General features: G+C 39.4%; 1 protein-coding gene across 1 annotated transcript in view; it reads right to left on the bottom strand.

The window, feature by feature from the left end:
- PPP6C (protein phosphatase 6 catalytic subunit) overlaps positions 1-9,047 on the bottom strand; it is a 39,376-nt gene extending 30,329 nt beyond the window's left edge. Inside the window, exon 1 of the mRNA XM_077144815.1 lies at positions 8,742-9,047. Within this exon, the coding sequence (XP_077000930.1) occupies positions 8,742-8,816 (75 nt within the window). The 5' untranslated portion in view covers positions 8,817-9,047. The remainder of the gene's footprint in view (positions 1-8,741) is intronic.
- Between the last annotated feature and the right edge of the window lie 9,834 nt (positions 9,048-18,881).

Below are 18,881 nucleotides of genomic sequence, written 5' to 3' on the forward strand. Positions count from 1 at the left end.
GGTGGACCATTCACAGAGCTGACACGCTGGTGGGAGGTCCCAGCTTCTCTGCACAGGAGCTTCTCAACCCAGCTGCTCTGGTGTGTTGGCCCTGGCTTCAATCAGAACAAGTGATCAACAGATCAAGGCAGATGGAGTGGTGCCTTTTAAGACCTCATATCTCAGAAGTCAGATGAGGTCACCGAGCTGCAGTGTAGGAGAGGACTGTACAGGATCCTGAAGGGTAAAGCGCAGGCCAGGACACTGGGGAGGCAGCTGCAGCAGCATGGAGACAGAAATGTGCCAGCAGCTCTAAGGGGTACAGAAGCAGAACTCTCAGTCCTGGGAGAGAGCAGGCAGCAGGAACAAATAGGATGGAATTTGTCACTAGCGTGTGGGAAACTCCACCCTGGGGACTCACCAAAATCGCAATGGTGAAGCAGGATAAAATAGGATAGCAGTAAGTCCCTGGTTTCTGATTCAGCTCTCAAAGAGTTAACACACAACTGCAAGTACCTTGTTTCTTATCTAGCTCCAGAGAAACTAATGGAGCTGCAAACTTCCTGGGACAAAAAAAAAAAAAAAATCCCCCTAAAACCCCAAAACCACTGAAACCACAGAAGCTTGTAGGATTCTGGGCCCAAAGCAAACAGTTAATAATAGGATGCACAGGGTCATAAAGATTGTTAACCAATTGCCCAGAGACAAATTTTAGGTATGTGACAACAAACTACAAATTCTGCTAACTATCTCCTGTTAGAACAAAAAGGACGCCTAATGTTCAAAGGTTAGCATGAAAACCTGCCACCAACAGAACTTTATTAAAAAAGCTGGCCCACTCCACTCAATACATGTCCCTCGCTTGGGCACATCCACGTTAATTGCTTTAACATGTACTTTCTTCTTTTGGCAACTTTCTCTTTTTAATAAACCTTACTACCTACTTATTCCTCAAAAATAAAAAGGAATGATAAATTTTGGTTTTGGACTCATAATATATAAATATGTAATTTGTGACAAGTATAGCACAAAGACGGATAGAGGGATATGGGAACATAGTTTCTGTATGCTATTTTGAAGTTAAGAGGGTATCAAAGCAAATGAGATTGTTATAGATTTGGATACCTAATTTAAGACCCATAGTAACTACAAAGAAAATACTGAAAAATATGCCCAGAAGAAATGGAGGAAGGCTTATAAGGGGTTCACTGCAACAAATCAACTAAAGACAAAAAAAATTTTAAAAGGCAGTGATGGAAGGATTAAGAGCCAATAAAGGTATAAGACTTAGAAAAGCCAAAGGGCAAAATAGCAAAAGTAAGCCCTATATTATCAGAAATCACTTTAAATGAAAACCAGTTAAACTCTCAAGTTAAAAGGCAGAGATTGGAGAATTGATAAACAATTAGAATTGATCCAATTACATGCTATCTATAAAAACCTTTAAAAAATTCAAAGACACAAGTAAAATGAAAGTGAAAGGTGGAAACAAATTATTACATGCAAAAAGCAACCAAAAGGGCGGGCCGCGGTGGCTCAGCGGGCAAAGTGCTTGCCTGCTATGCCGGAGGACCTCGGTTCGATTCCCGGCCCCAGCCCATGTAACAAAAACGGAGAAACAGAATACAATAAAACAAGAAAATGTTTAAAGATGTTTCCCTTTCTTCCTTTCTTCCTTCCTTCTATCCTTCCTTCCTTCTCTCTGTAAAAAAAAAAAAAAAAAAAAAAAAAGCAACCAAAAGGGGGGGGGGGGTGGTGGCAATACTAATGATAGAAGACATCAAAGACTTTAAGTCAAAAACTGTTAAAATGGACAAAGAATACTATATATTAACAAGGAGAAAGTTCATGAAAAAAATAAAGCATTTATAAACATATATGCACCTACTAAGACAGCCCCAAATATATACAGCAAAAACTGTCAGATTTGCAGGGAGAAATAGATAGCTCTACATTAACATGAGACTTCAATACACAACTGTCAACAATGGATAGAAAAAGATCAATAAGGAAATAGAAGACTTGAAGAATACCATAAAGCAACTAGACCTAACTGTCACATATAAAATACTTCATCCAAAACAACAGATCACAGGTCATTCTCTAGATTAGACCATATATTAAGTCACAAAGCAAGTATAAATAAACTAAAAGACACTGAAATAATAAAAAACACCTTCTGTGACAAGGCAATAAAGCTAAAAATTAATAACAAAGGGAGAACTAGAAAATCCACAAATACAAAAACTTCAGTAATAAACACTTAGTTGGCATAAGAGTTCAACGAGTGAGGAATGGAAAGGGGGAACTATGGTATATACATACAATGGACTACTGAGTGGCCACAAGAAGGAATGAAGTTGTGAGGCATGCAACCAAGTGAATTAAACTTAAGAGCTCTATGTTGAATGAAATGTCAGGGAAAAAAGACAAATATTATCATGTCTCACTCACATGAACTAACTATAATATAAAAATTCAGTGAACTAAAGTCGAGAGGATGGGTTATCAGGTTGGGGCTTACAATAAAGGATCCTATACCGTAAGCACTTACAGCAGTCACATATATTCATGAGGTGTATCTGCTAATTCTATATTCTAAGATACTGAGCTGTCTGTATACAACATGGTCTTTCCCAGAAACTTTGGATACTTATGGGATGCTTGAGACTCAGAGTTAGAGCTCTGAAGGTATGAAAGGAAGCATTAGCCCATACAGCAACTGTTGAAAAAGTTGAAAAAGGGATCAGACTTTGACAAGAGATATGAATGAAACTGATCTGGATAGCACTAAAGCATATCAGAAAACAGGGTCAAGGATGTTATGGTCCATATTTTAAAACTTCAACTTCTGTGTGATACCAAAGTGAGAGATGTTTATTGGTGCAAAATTTATATTTTGGGTAGCACACTATCTAATTTAACTTGTTTGGTCAGTTTATTCAAACACTATAATTACATGGAATCTTGAATAGAGCATTAGATCTTGTTGGTTTGTACAGATGATGCCCCGATACATCCCAGAGTAATTTGGGCATGACTCCCAGGGGTGTGGACCTTCCTGGCATCATGGGACAGAAATCCTAGAATGAGCTGAGACTCAGCATCAAGGGATTGAGAAAAACCCTAGTATGAGCTGAGACTCAGCATCAAGGGATTGAGAACACCTTCTTGACCAAAAGGGGGAAGAGTGAAATAGACAAAGTGTCAATGGCTGAGAGATTCCAAACAGAGTCGAGAAGTTATCCTGGAGGTTATTCTTACGCATTAAGTAGCTATCACCCTGTTATACAAGATGTAATGGAGAGGCTGGAGAGAACTGCCTAAAAATGTAGAGTTGTGTTCTAGTAGCCAAGTTTTCTTGATGATGATTATATAATGATACAGCTTTCACAGTGTGACTGTGTGATTGTGAAAACCTTGTGTCTGATGCTCCTTTTATCTACCTTGTCAACAGACGAGAACATATGGAATGAAAATAAATAATAGGGGGAACAAATGTTAAAATAAATTTAGTTTGAAATGCTAGTGATCAATGAAAGGGAGGGGTAAGGGGTATGGTATGTATAATTTTGTTTTCTGTTTTCATTTTATTTCTTTTTCTGAATTGATGCAAATGTTCCGAGTAATGATCATGATGATGAATATGCAACTATGTGATGATATTGTGAATTACTGATTATATACATAGAAAAGAAAGATCAAAATAGGAATGTTTGCGTTTATTTGGGTTTTTTGGTATTTAAAAAAATAAAATTAAAAATTAAAAAAAAAGAAAGACTTGAAAGTGCTCTGAAATCTATAAATAGCTATGTAAATTCTAATCTTTATTACCAATTCTGACTGTGGAATCCAAGAGCCCCACATGGAGGAAATGGCATCTGAGATATAGTACTCAAAAGGGAGGTACTAAGGAATATGAAGAGTATTCTAAAGAGGAAGCATAAGTGATGGTTATGCAGGTAGTTCACTGGTAGAATATGCGCCTGCCATATGAGAGACCTGGGTTTGACTCTAGGCCCATTCACTCTGAAAATAATAATAATAATAAGTGATGGTTATGAAGGCCCTGGAGCCAGATTGCCTAGAGATCTGAATCCTAGCTACTCCCTTACTTATTAGCTGTACTACTTGAGAAAGTTATTTAATCTATTTGTGCTTCTATTAGCCGTCTGTAAAACTGAGCTACCTGTCTGTAAAGCAGTACACAGCTTATAGGGTTATTATGAGTAATTAAATGAATTAATATTTGCACTATGTAATTATGAAATAAGTGGTTGAAGCAAACAGACTAAGGAAAAGCAAAGAAGTACAGGGCAGATTGTCAGAAGAGGGCAATTCAATGTGCTTAGTTGGAAAGCAAAAAGAAAGGTGGTTTAATGCAAGATATACCTAGAAAGGCATGCTATTAGCCATGCTAAGAAAGCTATTAACTATGTGAGAAGGAGTCTTGCACAGGGAGGTTTTCCAACTTAATTCCAACTCTTTGATTTGTTAGTGGGAAGGTTACAGAACTAGATGAACTCCAATTCTCATTTACTCTGAAATTTTAGGAAAGGGGCTGAGAAGTCATTAGACTGTTTCATATAATAGGCTATAAACACCTTAGTGTGCTTCGATATAGTTAATCCAAATATGGATGTTCTGTAAAAATTAATTTCACCCGTTTCTTTTTACTTTTTTAAGAAATGCAGCTATCAAGAAAGTTTCTGAGTCATTTGTGAGCATTACATTTCTACTGGACAGCTCTGTTAGAGACTATTTTCAGAAGACACAGGAGACCATCATTTTGTGGCCAAAAGGACAAATTAAATGCAAGACATTATCAGAAAGTCTTGAAAAAACAGTCTTCTAGCCCTATAGAAGAAACCACTGTACTATGTTCAGTTTTCTGTATAGTACCTGAAGAAAGAAACAATGTAAAACCAAACAATTTAGGTAAACAAAATGATCAATAAGACAGGCAATACAAAAACTACTATATAAGATGAGAGTTCATAAACTCAGAAAAAAAGGAAGGAATCTGTGAAGCTTTATGGAGGCATTTCATACAGAAGTACAACTCTGCAAAGCTGGTAGCCTTATATGAAAAACCCAGAGAGGCCCAGACTAAACTCAAAAGTGGGTTCCAAAAGGATTACATTAACTATTAATTCATATAAAAATTTACTATGGAATTTCTGAGAGACACTGGCGCGCCTGCTTGATTCTGTTGTGTACCCCAGAAAAGCCATGTCCTTTAATCCTCATTCAATTTGCTGAGTGGTTGTTTTTTGTGTTTTTTTTTTTGAGTGGTATCTTTTTTATTGTTTCCATGGAGATACGACCTACCCAATTGTGGGTGGTAATGTGATTAGATGGTTTCCATGGACGTATGTCTCCACTCTTTCAAGGATGGGTTGCTTACTGGAGCCCTTCAAGAGGGAACCATTTTGAAAAAAACTTTAGAACCTACAGAGCCCACACAGAGACCTTTGCAGATGAAGAAGGAAAACATCCCCACAGGAGCTTCATGAAACAAGAAGCCTAGAGAGAAAGCTAGCAGATGTTGCCATGTTCATCACATGCCTTTCCAGTTGAGAGAGAAACCCTGATCACTAGCCTTCTTGAACCAAGGTATCTTTCCTAGATGCCTTAGAATTGACATTTTCATAGCCTTGCTTTAATGTGGACATTTTCACAGCCTTAGAACAGCAAGCATGCAACTTAATAAGTTCCCCTTTTTAAAAGCTGTTCATTTCAGGTATATTGCATTCTGGCAGCTTGCAAACTAGTAACAGCTTGTATTCCCCCAACCCCTTCTACAGTAATTGCCTTCAGCTCCTCAGTCAAAACTTGAACACCAAGCTCTAAAAAAATAGGCGTGCAATTTCTTTACTTACATGTCACCTTTAAGAACTGTCCAAAAGATCAGACAATACTCAAAATATCTAAATACTCCTTAAACCTGATTTTATTTTATCATTCATTCTTCCACTTGGCCAAGTATATGAAATCTGTACCTTCTACGATCTTCTCAAATCTTTTCTGTGGATGAGACACATCACATTAAATTCTTTATAAAAAGGTTATACTTTGTCCACTCATTTTTACATATTTCATTCTTATTCCTTCAAAGAAAGTAGATTCAATCCAGTAACTAGTGATCTGATCACTTTCAATTTAAACAGAGATCTGGGCCACAGTGGCTCAGCAGGCAGAGTTCTCGCCTGCCATACTGGAGACAGGGGTTCGATTTCTGGTACTCGCCCATGCAAAAAAAAAAAACCAAATACTCAAATACAGAGACCTCCTGATTAGATCCAAAACATCTTATGCATTTACTATCTGATCTAGTACCTCCAACGTCTAGTCAATTTAAGATTAACATGGGTATAGACTGCATGTGTGTGAAGATTTCTCAATAAAAATACTTTTTAAAAAACAAAAACTAACATGGGTAACTTCCTGTTACCTTCTTTTCTACCAAAACAACTTTCTTCCACTATGGTCATTAGGTGGCCCCAATGGTCTCTTTTCTTCCTCTGAAATAACCTTTTATTTGGGCTTTAAAACCTCTGAAAAGGTGCCACTGCAATACTTTCCTGGCCTACTTTATTTTAGTTTGCACTTCATGCCAAGGAACAGAAACAAAATTAAATTTCTTTAAACACACCAGAGATGAGCAGCACAAGTAACCTCATAAAAACAGTTTTAAGACATAGAAGGAAAGCTCTAATTAAACAGAAAAATAACTTTTTTCTCAGTAGTTTTCCAGATCAAGAAGTTTATTAAGAAACAGATAAAAACCACAGTTCAGCTGTATTTTAAGCAGAAACGAAATGACTTAATAACTATATTTCCTTAAAATGGAAAGGGAATCTAATGTTTATCCATCTAAGAGGCCTGAAGAAACTTCAACTGATTATTTTTCAAATCATTTCAGTACTCAGTTTCAACTCAATATCAAGACACCTTTTCATAAGAACAAGCGACATTTTATTATTCATAAAATAAAACTCAAAACAACTTCACAGAGCACACAAGCAGGTTCGGAGGTCTCCAGCCATGTGGGAGACCTGGGTTTGATTCTTGGTCCATGTCCATGTGTATACACGTGCACAAACACAAACGCACACCAGGGGGAAAAAAACAGCTTCTCATATGATAGATAAAAAGAAAACAAAATATCATCTCAATTCATTGATATGCAATTATCAACTTCACCTATGGGATTAACAACTGTACCAAACAGGTCTGGTAAATTTCCATGAATTGGGTCCCAATGTTGGTTGTGTTCTTGTCTCATGAAAAAGTACATAGCAGAAAGAAGCCACACAAAAAATAAAATTAAATAAATAAATAAAATCACATGGCTAATATATTAAAAAAAGAAATCAAACCACAAAACTAATATCTGAAGGATTCTAAGAGCACGAAAGCTACATTACTACTACTATTTCTCTGTCCTCATTTAAATTAATTTATTCTATTAAAAAGGGGAAATGCACAAGAGAGATTTTTCTATCATACAACACATATAATCAACATGTAACCATTCAGTTACATTCACAACAGCACAAGTGACCTTAACCATTTGGAATACTTCTTGACTAAGGCAGGTTAAGTATCAACTTCCTGGACAAGACAGGAAAACAAAAAAGCAAGTATCTCCTCCTTAAGAGAAAATATTCACAGAACAAAGTAAATTACCTTAAACTCAGATTAAACACTAAGCGGAACTGTCAACAGTTTACCCACTCACCACATAATATAAAAGTTTACTGAAGTAAAACAGGCACTTGCCCTACACGGTAAACACTTGCAGACATCTAAGCATTGCTTTTAGCAAGCACACAGAAACACTTCTTTAAAAAGCTGTATACCGGGCGAGCCACAGTGGCTCAATGGCAGAATTCTCGCCTGCCATGCAGGAGACCCGGGTTCGAGTCTCGACGCCTGCCCACGCAAGGAAGAAAAAAAAAAGCTGTACACCAATTCATGCAAACATTTCTGTTAATAGGGCTTGCAGCAACAAGGAAAAACACACCACCTCTAAAAACCAAGAAAGTGGAAACTTGAGGTAAGAAGGGAGGAACGACTTAAAGAGTAGAGAAATATGTGTACTTATTGAGGGCCTACTACTTTATCGACTTAAATTTAACTCAACATATAACCCAGAAAGGGGATTCACATCCGAATTAAAACAACCAAACCAACATTACAAACCCGCAATTCGGGAGGATGGTGAGGAGAGAGGGATGACCTGATGTTCTCCCATATCACTACCAAACCGTTTGGGCCATCGTCTTCCGATGCTTCAGAAACCTAAACACACCAGGGCCGCGTTCTGGGACGCAGGCGGCATCTCCTGTCAGACGCCGGCCACCCGGAGCTCCAATCTATTCTGTTCGAGACGACCCCCTCCCAAGAACACTAGGCCTGGGGCTTGGTTTGGATTATGGGAGACCCGGAAGTAGGAGGAGGAGAGGGGTCTTATAACTAGCGCAGTCAGGGCTCGGAGTCCGATAGCCAGGAGGGGCAACTCTGGGGCAGAGGCCGCGACATCCCTGCGGATCCCCACTGAAGAAAACTGAACAGCATTCCTGAGACGCAGGCTCGCTCGGCTCCCCGCGTAACACCAGGTCGAACCTGCTCACTCTGCGCCCTGCTGGACCCTCCACAGCAAGGGTCCCGCCGAGGGAGGAAAGGAGGACCGGAGGGCCCACTACTGCCGGACGAGGCGAGTCCAGCAAGCAGGACGCCCGCTTCAACGAGCTCACCTTTAGGTCGTTCTCTGGCAGGTACTTGCATAGCCGCGCTATTTCCACATACTTGTCCAAGTCTAGTGGCGCCATTTTAGAAGTACAAACCGCAGCGGCGGCGGCGGCGGCTGTAGATGTTGTAGCGGCGGCAGCGGCGGATGCCGAAGCCGGAACTCTTCCTACGTCACGTCCGGCCCATGAGAGGCGTCTGCGCAGCAAAGTTAAAGCTTGACTCGATTCTCTTGGCTCCCTCCGTGCGCCTTACGCCCTCTTTGGCTGAACCCGGGCTGCAGGCCCTTCGGGGCCGCGGCGGGTAGGGGGAGGGAGGAGGGCCTCCGGTCGGCGAACGATACCTGCTGGGACCCATAGTTGTCGTCGCGGGACTTGCTGGGACTTGTAGTGTGCTTTCGCGGCCAGCTACTCTTTTTTTTTTTCCTTTCCTTCCCTTCCCTCCTTCGGGATTTTCACTTCGAGGAACCCAACGAGGTTTTTCGGATGCAAAACGCAGTTTCCGACCCTTTTCACCACTCTCTGTTTCACCTTGAAGTCACTTTAAAATTGGGGCCCCCAGACTATGATAACCTGCTTACACTTTTCAAAGGCCTTGTGAAAACTTTGCCTACATCTTAGATTGTATATATTATTGAATAAAAATTTTAGAAATCCATGGATCTGCACAACAAAAACAACCACCACCAAATCTGTGGCAGAGATGTCAGGCTTCCAATCTTTCTGCCCGGAAGGAAGGGGGAAAATATCCAGACATTTCTTATGCAAAATGCTTTATAAATGCTGTTAAATCAATTCTCATCACATTTAATTCATAGGAAACCGAGAGCTTAAAGTAACTTGTCCAAAATTGCTCAGGGAATAAGCGGTGGGGCCAAAATGGAAAAATAAGTCTGGCTGGTTTAAGCATACTTAAATGTGAGTCCCACGGGGCATAGATTTTCTCGTTGTATCCCTTGCGCCAAGAACAGTACTTGGCATATTGCATGCCTTTAATATTCATTCATTTAACAACTGTTTATTGCACATCAGCTGTGTTTCAAGTATGATCGTAAGGGTTTAGGGTAGTTAGCAAATAAAATAGCAAAACTCCCTACCCTCAAAATGGATTTACGGTCTAGCAGAGGAAGACAACATAAACATTAAACATAATAAATAACCATATAGAATGTGCACGGATGGTTCAGTGGTAGAATGCTCGCCTTTCATGCGGGAGATCAGGGTTTGATTCCCGGACCATGCGCCCAAAAAATAACAAAAATAACCATATTATTAGAAAGTGATTTTTATTAAAAAAAAAAAAAAAAGGATTAAGGAGATAGGGTAATGTATTAAAAAAAAAAAAAAAAAGCTGGGGAATTAACCGCACAGATACCTGAGGGAATTGATCAGCAAGAGCAGATGTGGAGTCCTCAATAGGAAGTGCTAAGACAGGAGCGCTTCCAGAGTCTTTAGAAAATACAAGACTGGAGAGCTATTATAGAATTTTGAGTGGAGTTGAAATATGTTCTAAATTGTTCTAAAAGAATCACTCTGGTTCTGTATGGGGTAAGGCAGAGGAAATGGTTGCAGCTGAGAGACCTGTTGGGATATTGTTAGAAAATCCAATAATAGCTGACACTCTCCTCTTGCTCTAACATGTATTTGGGGGACAATTGGCAAAACTTTAATGAGGTCTCTGGGGGACGTGCTTTGTTCTATTCTTGTAATTGTTCTGTAAATTTGAAATTGTATCAAAATAAAATTAATTTAAAAAATAAGTTTGTTGCAGAGTTAATGCCTCCCACAAGCATTCATTTCTTCATTATTCAACAAAGAGGTATATAGTACCTATGATGTGAATAAGACAGATGTAAGACAACTAGGGAGCTTACAGTCTGATGGGGAAACAAAAAAAATGTAAATTAGCAAATATTTAATTGCAAAATGTGATTGGTACTGACTTCAGGGAAAATGGCCAAATAGACTAGCTCGAGCTTAGCCCTGATCCATGGAAAAGTTAGAGAAGGGACAGGAGGGCAACCAAGGTGGCGATTCGAAAGTGTTCCTGACTTGGGAGAGCCTTCTGCACTACATGCAGCAGCCCTGGTTGCAGAGGCCGAGGAACTGAGAGGCAGAAAGCTGGAGCGTGGCTTGGATGCGCAGAGCCACTGAGTCCATGGGTGTGCATGGACAGGAGCCTGGGACTAGGAAGTAAGCCAGGCCGCATTCCTTGGGTGCGCTACCCTCACTGGCGCAGCCCTGTGAACGGCAACTCATCCCACACTCCATGCACCCGAACCCCGTCACCCACTCCCATTCCCCACACTCCAAGCACCCCCACCCCACCAGCTCCCAGTGCACATACATGCCCCACACCCCCAGCCCAAGTGCAGCCCAACCCACCTCTCTTGCACACCTTCCAAGCACTGCCTCCCCCTCACTGTTCCCTGCAGGCTATTGCCAGTGCATAAAGGCTGCAGGCACTAACCTCCACACCTAGGCTACCCCGACCCCCCCACCCATAGTGTTGCACAGCCTCACTCCACCCTGCCTAAGCTCTGTGCATCTATTTATGGCACTCGCAGACCCACGCATGCGCACGAACCCCCAATCATGTCATTCGGCTCTGGGAACCGCACTTTACAGCAGCCCTAGAACTCCCTATGCGCATGGCCCTCAGCCACATTTCCCAGGTCTGAGAAAATGCTGACCTGAGCAGCCAGGTCATATCAGCCCCCAATCCATGAAGGCATAACGCCAACCACTGCCACAGCTCTACACATGTGTACAAAGGGCCCCGTGCCTTCTTCCAGCACACACCAGGGTTACGCCTCCTGCCCCCCCAGACTGGTGCATCCTCACAGCTATATCCTCCTCAGCTGCTGGGCACCCACGTTCACAAGCATCAGCATAACATCCCCAGCCTGTGCCTATACCTTCCCTGAAACAAATCACCACACAGAGTGCCCACTCCATGCTCTGCTCCCTGCTGTACAACAATCCCATAAACACAAGGCATTAGACTACTGAAGGAAATCAACACCCAAAGTAAATCAATCAAGATATTTACATGCAATGAAGACAGCAGAAGATCATAAAACATATCACAATGCAGATAGATATAGCCCTACCTAATGACCAAATTAAAACACCAGAGGAGACAAAGACACTGGAAAAACTAATCAAAGATGTTCATACAACTCTACTTAATAAAATAAGTGGAATAGCAAATGACATAAAGGAGATCAAGAAGACAGTAGAAGTAGAAGTAGAAAAAGACAGAGCATAAAGAGGAATTTGAAAGAATAAATAGAAAAATAGTGGATGTCACAGAGATTAAGGACTCTGAACAAATGCAAAACATACTAGAGGCACACAACACCAGATCTGAAGAGACAGAAGAAAGAATAGTAGATATAAAGGACAGGATAATTGACTTCAAAGACTCAAAACAGCAAAAGGCAAAAAAGATGGAAATAATTGAATGGGAACTCAGAGAAGCGATAGACAAAACAAGCACACAAATATAAGAATCACTGGTGTCCCAGAAGGAGAAGAGAGGAGTAAAGGGCTAGGAAGGGTGGTTGAGGATATAATGGGGGAAAACTTTCCAACCCTCATAAAGGACACAAATATACAAGTCAAAGAATCCCAAAGAACTCCAAACAGAATAAATCTAATTTTAGGCCTCCCCAAGGCACATACTAATCAGTCAGTCAAATGTTGAAGAGAAGCAGAAAATCTTGAATACAGCAATGGTAAAACAATCTACTGCATACAAGGGAAATCAAATAAGACTGACTTCAGACTATTCAACTAGCACCCTGGAGGTGAGAAGGCAGTGGTATGATATATTCAAAATCCTGAAAAAGAAAGACTTCCAGCCAAGAATTCTATACCCAGCCAAATTGTCCTTCAATTGAGGGAGAGATTAATGTTTTCACAGTCAAAGAAACTGAAAGAATTTGTCAACAAGAGACTGGCCCTACAAGAAATACTAAAAGAAGTTCAGCCGGTTGAAAGAAAAAAAAAACAGGAGAGGGAGGTCTGGAGAAGGGCACAGAATTGAAGAGTACCACTAAGAGTAATTTTTTAAATACAAAGAGAAAGAAGGAAAATAATATATAGATCTGACAAATAAAATAAAAAAGATAGGTGGTGGAATAAAGAAGCACATTTTCAGTAGTAACTTTGAACGTGAAAGAACTACACTTACCAATTAAAAGATACAGATTGAAAGAATAGATTAAGAAACATAATCCAGCTGTATTATGCTTACAAGAGACTCATTTTAGACACAAGGATAAAAAACAGTTTGAGAGGGAAAGAATGGAAAAATATTTTTCATGCAAGTTGTAACCAAAAGAAAGCAGGAGTAGTTGTACTAATACCACACAAAATGGACTTTAAATGTGAAGACACCATAAGAGACAAAAAAGAACACTACATACTAATTAAAGGGCCAATTCACCAAGAAGATATAACAATCATAAATGTTCATGCTCCCAATCAAGGAGATCCAAAGTACATGAGACAGACATTGACAAAACTGAAGGGAGTGATAGAGGTTTCAACAATAATATAGGAGACTTCAATACACCACTCTGCTCTATAGATAGAACAACAAGACAAAAGATCAACAAGGAAATAGAGAAGTTAAATAATTTGATAAATGAATTATAACTAACAGACATATATAGGTCATTGCACCCCAAAGCACAAGGTTATACGTTCTTCTCTAGTGCTCAATGAACATTCTCTAGGATAGATCATATGCTGGGGCACAAAACAGGTCTCTATAAATTTAAAATATTGAAATTATTCAAAGCACTTTCTCTGATCACAATGGGATGACGCTGGATCTCAATAACCACCAAAGAACGAGAAAATTCACAAATATATGGAGATTAAATAACACACTCTTAAACAACCAATGGGTCAAAGAAGAAATTGCTAGAGAAATCAGCAACTATCTGGAGATGAATGAGAATGAGAATATAACTTGTCAGAACTTATGGGATATGGTAAAGGCTATGCTGAAAGGGAAATTTATTGCCCTAAATGCCTATATTAAAAAGCACGAAAGAGCAAAAAATGAGGACTTAACAGCACAGCTGGAAGAACTTGAAAAAGAACAGTAAACTAACCCCAAAGCAAATAGGGAAAGAGAAATAACAAAGATTAAAGCAGAAATAAATAAATGGGAGAACAAAAGAACAATCAAAAGAATCGATAAAACCCAAAAGTTGGTTCTTTGAGAAATTCAATAAAAACGATGAGCACTAGCAAAAATCAGAAATGAGAAGGGGTGCGTTAACACAGACCCTGAAGAAATAATAGAAATCATAAGAGGGTACTATGAACAACCATACGCCAGCAAACTAGACAACTTATATGAAATGGACAAATTCCTGGAGACACACAAACAAGCTACACTGACTAAGGAAGAAATAGAAGATCTCAACAAACCAATCACTAGTAAAGAGATTCAATCAGTCATCAAAACTCTTCCTACAAAGAAAAGCCCAGAGCCAAATGGCTTTACAGGGGAATTTTATCAAACATTCCATAAAGAACTTACACCAATTCTGCTCAAGCTTTTCCAAAAAATTGAGGAAAATGGAACTGTACCTAACTCATTTTATGAAGCTAATATCATTCTAATACCCAAACTGGGAAAGATGCTCTAAGAAAGGAAAACTACAGACCAGTCTACCTAATGAACATAGATGCAAAAATTCTGAATAAAATATTAGCAAATAGAATCCAACAGCACATTAAAAGAATTACACACCATGACCAAGTGGGGTTTATACCAGGAATACAAGGATAGTTCGACACAAGAAAATCAATTAATGTAATATAGTGCATTAACAAATCGAAAGGAAAAAATCACGTGATCATCTTGATTGATGCTGAAAAAGCAATCGATAAAATTCAGCATCCTTTTCTGATAAAAACGCTCCAAAAGATAGAAATCAAAGGTAACTACCTCAATATGATAAAGGGAATATACGAAAAACTGATAGCCAGCATTGTACTCAGTGGAGAGAGACTGAAAGATTTTCCCCTAAGATCAGGTAGAAGACAAGGATGCCCACTGTCATCACTATTGCTCAACACTGTGCTAGAAGCTCTAGCTAGAGCAACCAGGGAGGACAAAGAAATAAAATGCATCCAAACCAGAAAGGAAGAAGTAAAACCGACATTATTTGCAGATGATATGATACAACACCTGGGAGATACTGAGAAATCTACAGCATAGTTACTTGAGCTAATAAACAAATTCAGCAAGGTGGTAGGATATAAAATTAATATGTAAAAATCAGTTCTATACACAAGCAATGACTTAGCTGAGGAGTCAGTCAAGGAAAAAATTCCATTCAAAATAGCATCTAAAAGAATCAAATACTTAAGAATGAACTTAACTAGGGACGTAAAGGACTTGTACACAGAAAGCTATGTAACATTGCTAAAAGAAATCAAAGGAGATATAAAAAGGTGGAAAGATATTCCCTGCTCATGGATAGGAAGGCTAAATATAGTTAGGATGTCAATTCTCCCCAAACTGATCTACAGATTCAACCCAGTACCAATCAAAATTCCAGCAAACTACTTCGAAGATTTGGAAAAGCTAACTACCAAATTCATCTGGAAGGGAAAGAGACCCCAAATAGCTAAAAGCATCCTAAAAAAGAAGAAGAAAGTGGGAGGAATAACACTCCCTGACTTTAAAACCTATTATAAAGCCACAGTGGTCAAAACAGCATGGTACTGGTAGAAAGGCAGAAGCACTGATCAATAGAATTGAATCGAGAGTGTAGAAATAGACCACCAAACCTATGGTCAACTGATTATTGGCCAGGCCCCCAAGTCCTCTGAAATTGGACTGTTCTAGTTCGCTAGCTGCCGGAATGCAATATACCAGAAACGGAATGGCTTTCAAAAAGGGGAATTTAATCAGATGCTAGTTTACAGTTCCAAGGCTGAGGAAATGTCCCAATTAAGACAAGTCTATAGAAATGTCCAATCCAAGGCATCCAGAGAAAGATACCTTGGTTCAAGAAGGCCAGTAAAGTTCAGGGTTTCTCTCAAGTGAGAAGGCACATGGCAAACACACTCAGAGTTTCTCTCTCATCTGCAAAGGCACATGGTGAACATGGCCAGGATTTCTCTCTCATCTGGAAGGGCACATGGCAAACACAGCATCATCTGCTAGCTTCTTCTCCTGGTTTCAGGTTTCATGAAGCTCCCAGGGAGGCGTTTTCCTTCTTCATCTCCAAATGTCGCTGGCTAGTGGACTCTCCTCTTCATGGTGCTGCAGCATTCTCTGCTCACTCTGAATCTCTCATTCTCCAAAATATTTCCTCTTTTATAGGAATCTAGAAACTAATCAAGACCCACCCAAATGGGTGGAGACACGTCTCTACCTAATCCAGTTTAAGAACCACTCTTGATTAAATCACATCTCCAGGGAGATGATCTAGTTACAGTTTCAAACATACAATGCTGAATAGGGATTAGAAGAAATGGCTGCCTCTACAAAATAGGATTAGGATTAAAACATGGCTTTTCTAGGGTACATACATCCTTTCAAACTGGCACAGGGACTTAGAGATACATAGAAGTGAGAGGTGGGTGAATCGTTAACTAATGAGGTTGAACTCCGATGTAAGGGAATAGATAGGAGTGAAGGTGATTCTCTAGTGGGTCTAGAAGTAACATTACCATATTGAAGATGAACAAGATTTAAAAGGGTTGTATAGACATACGTGTCCCGCTGACTCACACTAGAAATAGGAATGAGTTCTTGTAAGAATTACTTCAAAGATAGGATTCTCGTATAAAGAGTGTTTAAGTCCAGGGTACAGCAGGAACTGCTATTGCATGCTGTGAGCTATGTTCAAAAGGAAACCATCAACACTACCACAGCAACAGCAGAGGTAAATAATGGGGTGAGGGACAAAAGTTAAGAGGAGGATTAGATTTCCTATTTGGCAAGGGTTTGTTTATTGGTTTTCTGTCTCTTGGGAACAATGAAATTATCTAAATTTGAGAATGTTGATAGACTGTGGACTTTGGGCCCTATACATGATGCCCCATGGATGCAGGTGGCTGAAGGATGCACTGATGGAGAAGCAGAATGGTACATGATGTGTATACTTACAAACGAAGCTTGTGCTGCTACAAAAAGGAACAAAGTACTGAGGCATGCCACGATGTGAGTGAACATGTGGGACATTTGGTGAGAGAAAATAAGCCAGAAATAAAAGAACAAGAATGTTATGGTTACCTTTAGAAAATGCATATAAGAAAACAGGGGCCCAGTTGTAAGCTTTTAGAGCAAACACATTAAGTCTGGAGTGGTGATTAGTATTTCTAGAATTTGAGAGGCTGTTTTATATATATAACCTGATATTTACAGATAAGAACAAAGCTGATCTGGTTGAGGTTAAAGTAATTCAGAACATAGGGGTAAGGAACACAGTGTCTATATTTTAGAACCACACATACTCTTTGAGACCAATGGAAGAAAGGTTTATTTGATCTGGAACTGAAATTTTCTGTAGTGCATAATCTAATTCAACCCATCCGTATAGCTCATTTGAACAATTGAAACACAGGGACCACAGAATAAGAAAGAGGTCTTTTAATCCTATGTAGATTATTGTAACGCCTGGAAACATCTTAGCGTATATCAAGCAGATAATCAAAAAGTATTGGCAAAGTCCCCTGAGGGAGGGGAGAAAGATATGAAACTATTAAACCTTACTATCAGGGAATCCCCTGATACTGAGTCAAACTTTGGGGACACTCAAATCAATAGGCCATGCCCTCGATCGTGAGGCTTACTGTTGTGAAGCTTGTGTAGGTAGCGGAGAAGCTTAAACTACCTTTAAGCATGCCTAAGAGTTACTTCTGGAGGACTTCTGTATTGCTCAGTTGTGGCATCTGTCTCTCTAAGTCCAACTCTGCAAGTGGAATCACTGCCCTGCCTCCTACATGGGACATGACATCCAGGGGTGAATGTCTGCCTGGAGACGTGGGAGATGACTCCCAGGGATGAATTCAGCCCTCGCACCATGGGATCAACAATTCTATCCTGACCAAAAGGGGCAAAGAAATGTAATTAATAAAGTAATAGTAGTAGAGAGAGTTCAAATAGAATCGAGAAGCTACTCTGGAGTTTGCTCTTACATAAGCTTCAGGTAGACCTTGCTACTATCATAACCTGCCAACCCCCAAGCAGGACTATTCCGAACAATCCTAAAGAACACCTAGGGCAATATATAAGATTCTATAAGGGTTCCATGCACTAGAGTAACTTGTCAGAAACCTACAACCTTCAGATGGGTCCCTGGTCCAGATAAGTCCTGAAACCTAGCTCAGCCTCTCCAGAACATCAGATAGTTTGATCTTTCTACCCCATATTAGTGACAGACCCTTCCAATATAAAAAAATTTAGAATTGCCATAGCCCAAACAACCCTAAAGAGAGGTATGGAAAGATCGAAGTTGATGGTGCAGTTATACAAAGAAGATAGGATTTAACAAATGAATATGAATCCTGAATCATTAAATTGGTATCTCTTGTAGTCTCCAGTATTTTAGAGTAGCTAGAAGTAAAAACCTAAAATTGTGAAATTGTAACCCATGTCAAAGTCTGAAACATGTTCTACAACTAATTGTGGTGCTGTGCTTTGAAGTTTATTGCTTTTTTGTATATATGTTATATTTCACACACAAAAAAGAAGGAAAAAAAGTCGATAGTGAATGATAAAAAAATATTTAAGCCCTCTAGCCTCCTATATTCTGGAACAGCTAGAAGGAAAAATATGAGAGGATGGTATGGTAGCCCATGACAAAGTCTGGGATCTCTCCTGTAACCACTTGTTGAAGAGTGCTTTGAAAACTACTGCTTTTTTATTTCTTTGCTTTGTATATATATTATACTATACAACTTAAAAAGTTTAAAAAAATGTGACTGGTACTAAAAAGGGAAATGAGGGGCTACTGTAGGTAAAAAAAAAAATGGGGTAGAAAAAGCCCTACTTTATTTTGTTTTATTGTGAAATACAACATATATACAAAAAAAGCAATAAATTTCAAAGCACACCACAAAAATTATCGAAGAGATTTCAGAGTTTGATATGGGTTATAGTTTCAG

This window comes from Tamandua tetradactyla, chromosome 2 (assembly GCF_023851605.1).
Source record: "Tamandua tetradactyla isolate mTamTet1 chromosome 2, mTamTet1.pri, whole genome shotgun sequence".
Taxonomy (NCBI): domain Eukaryota; kingdom Metazoa; phylum Chordata; class Mammalia; order Pilosa; family Myrmecophagidae; genus Tamandua; species Tamandua tetradactyla.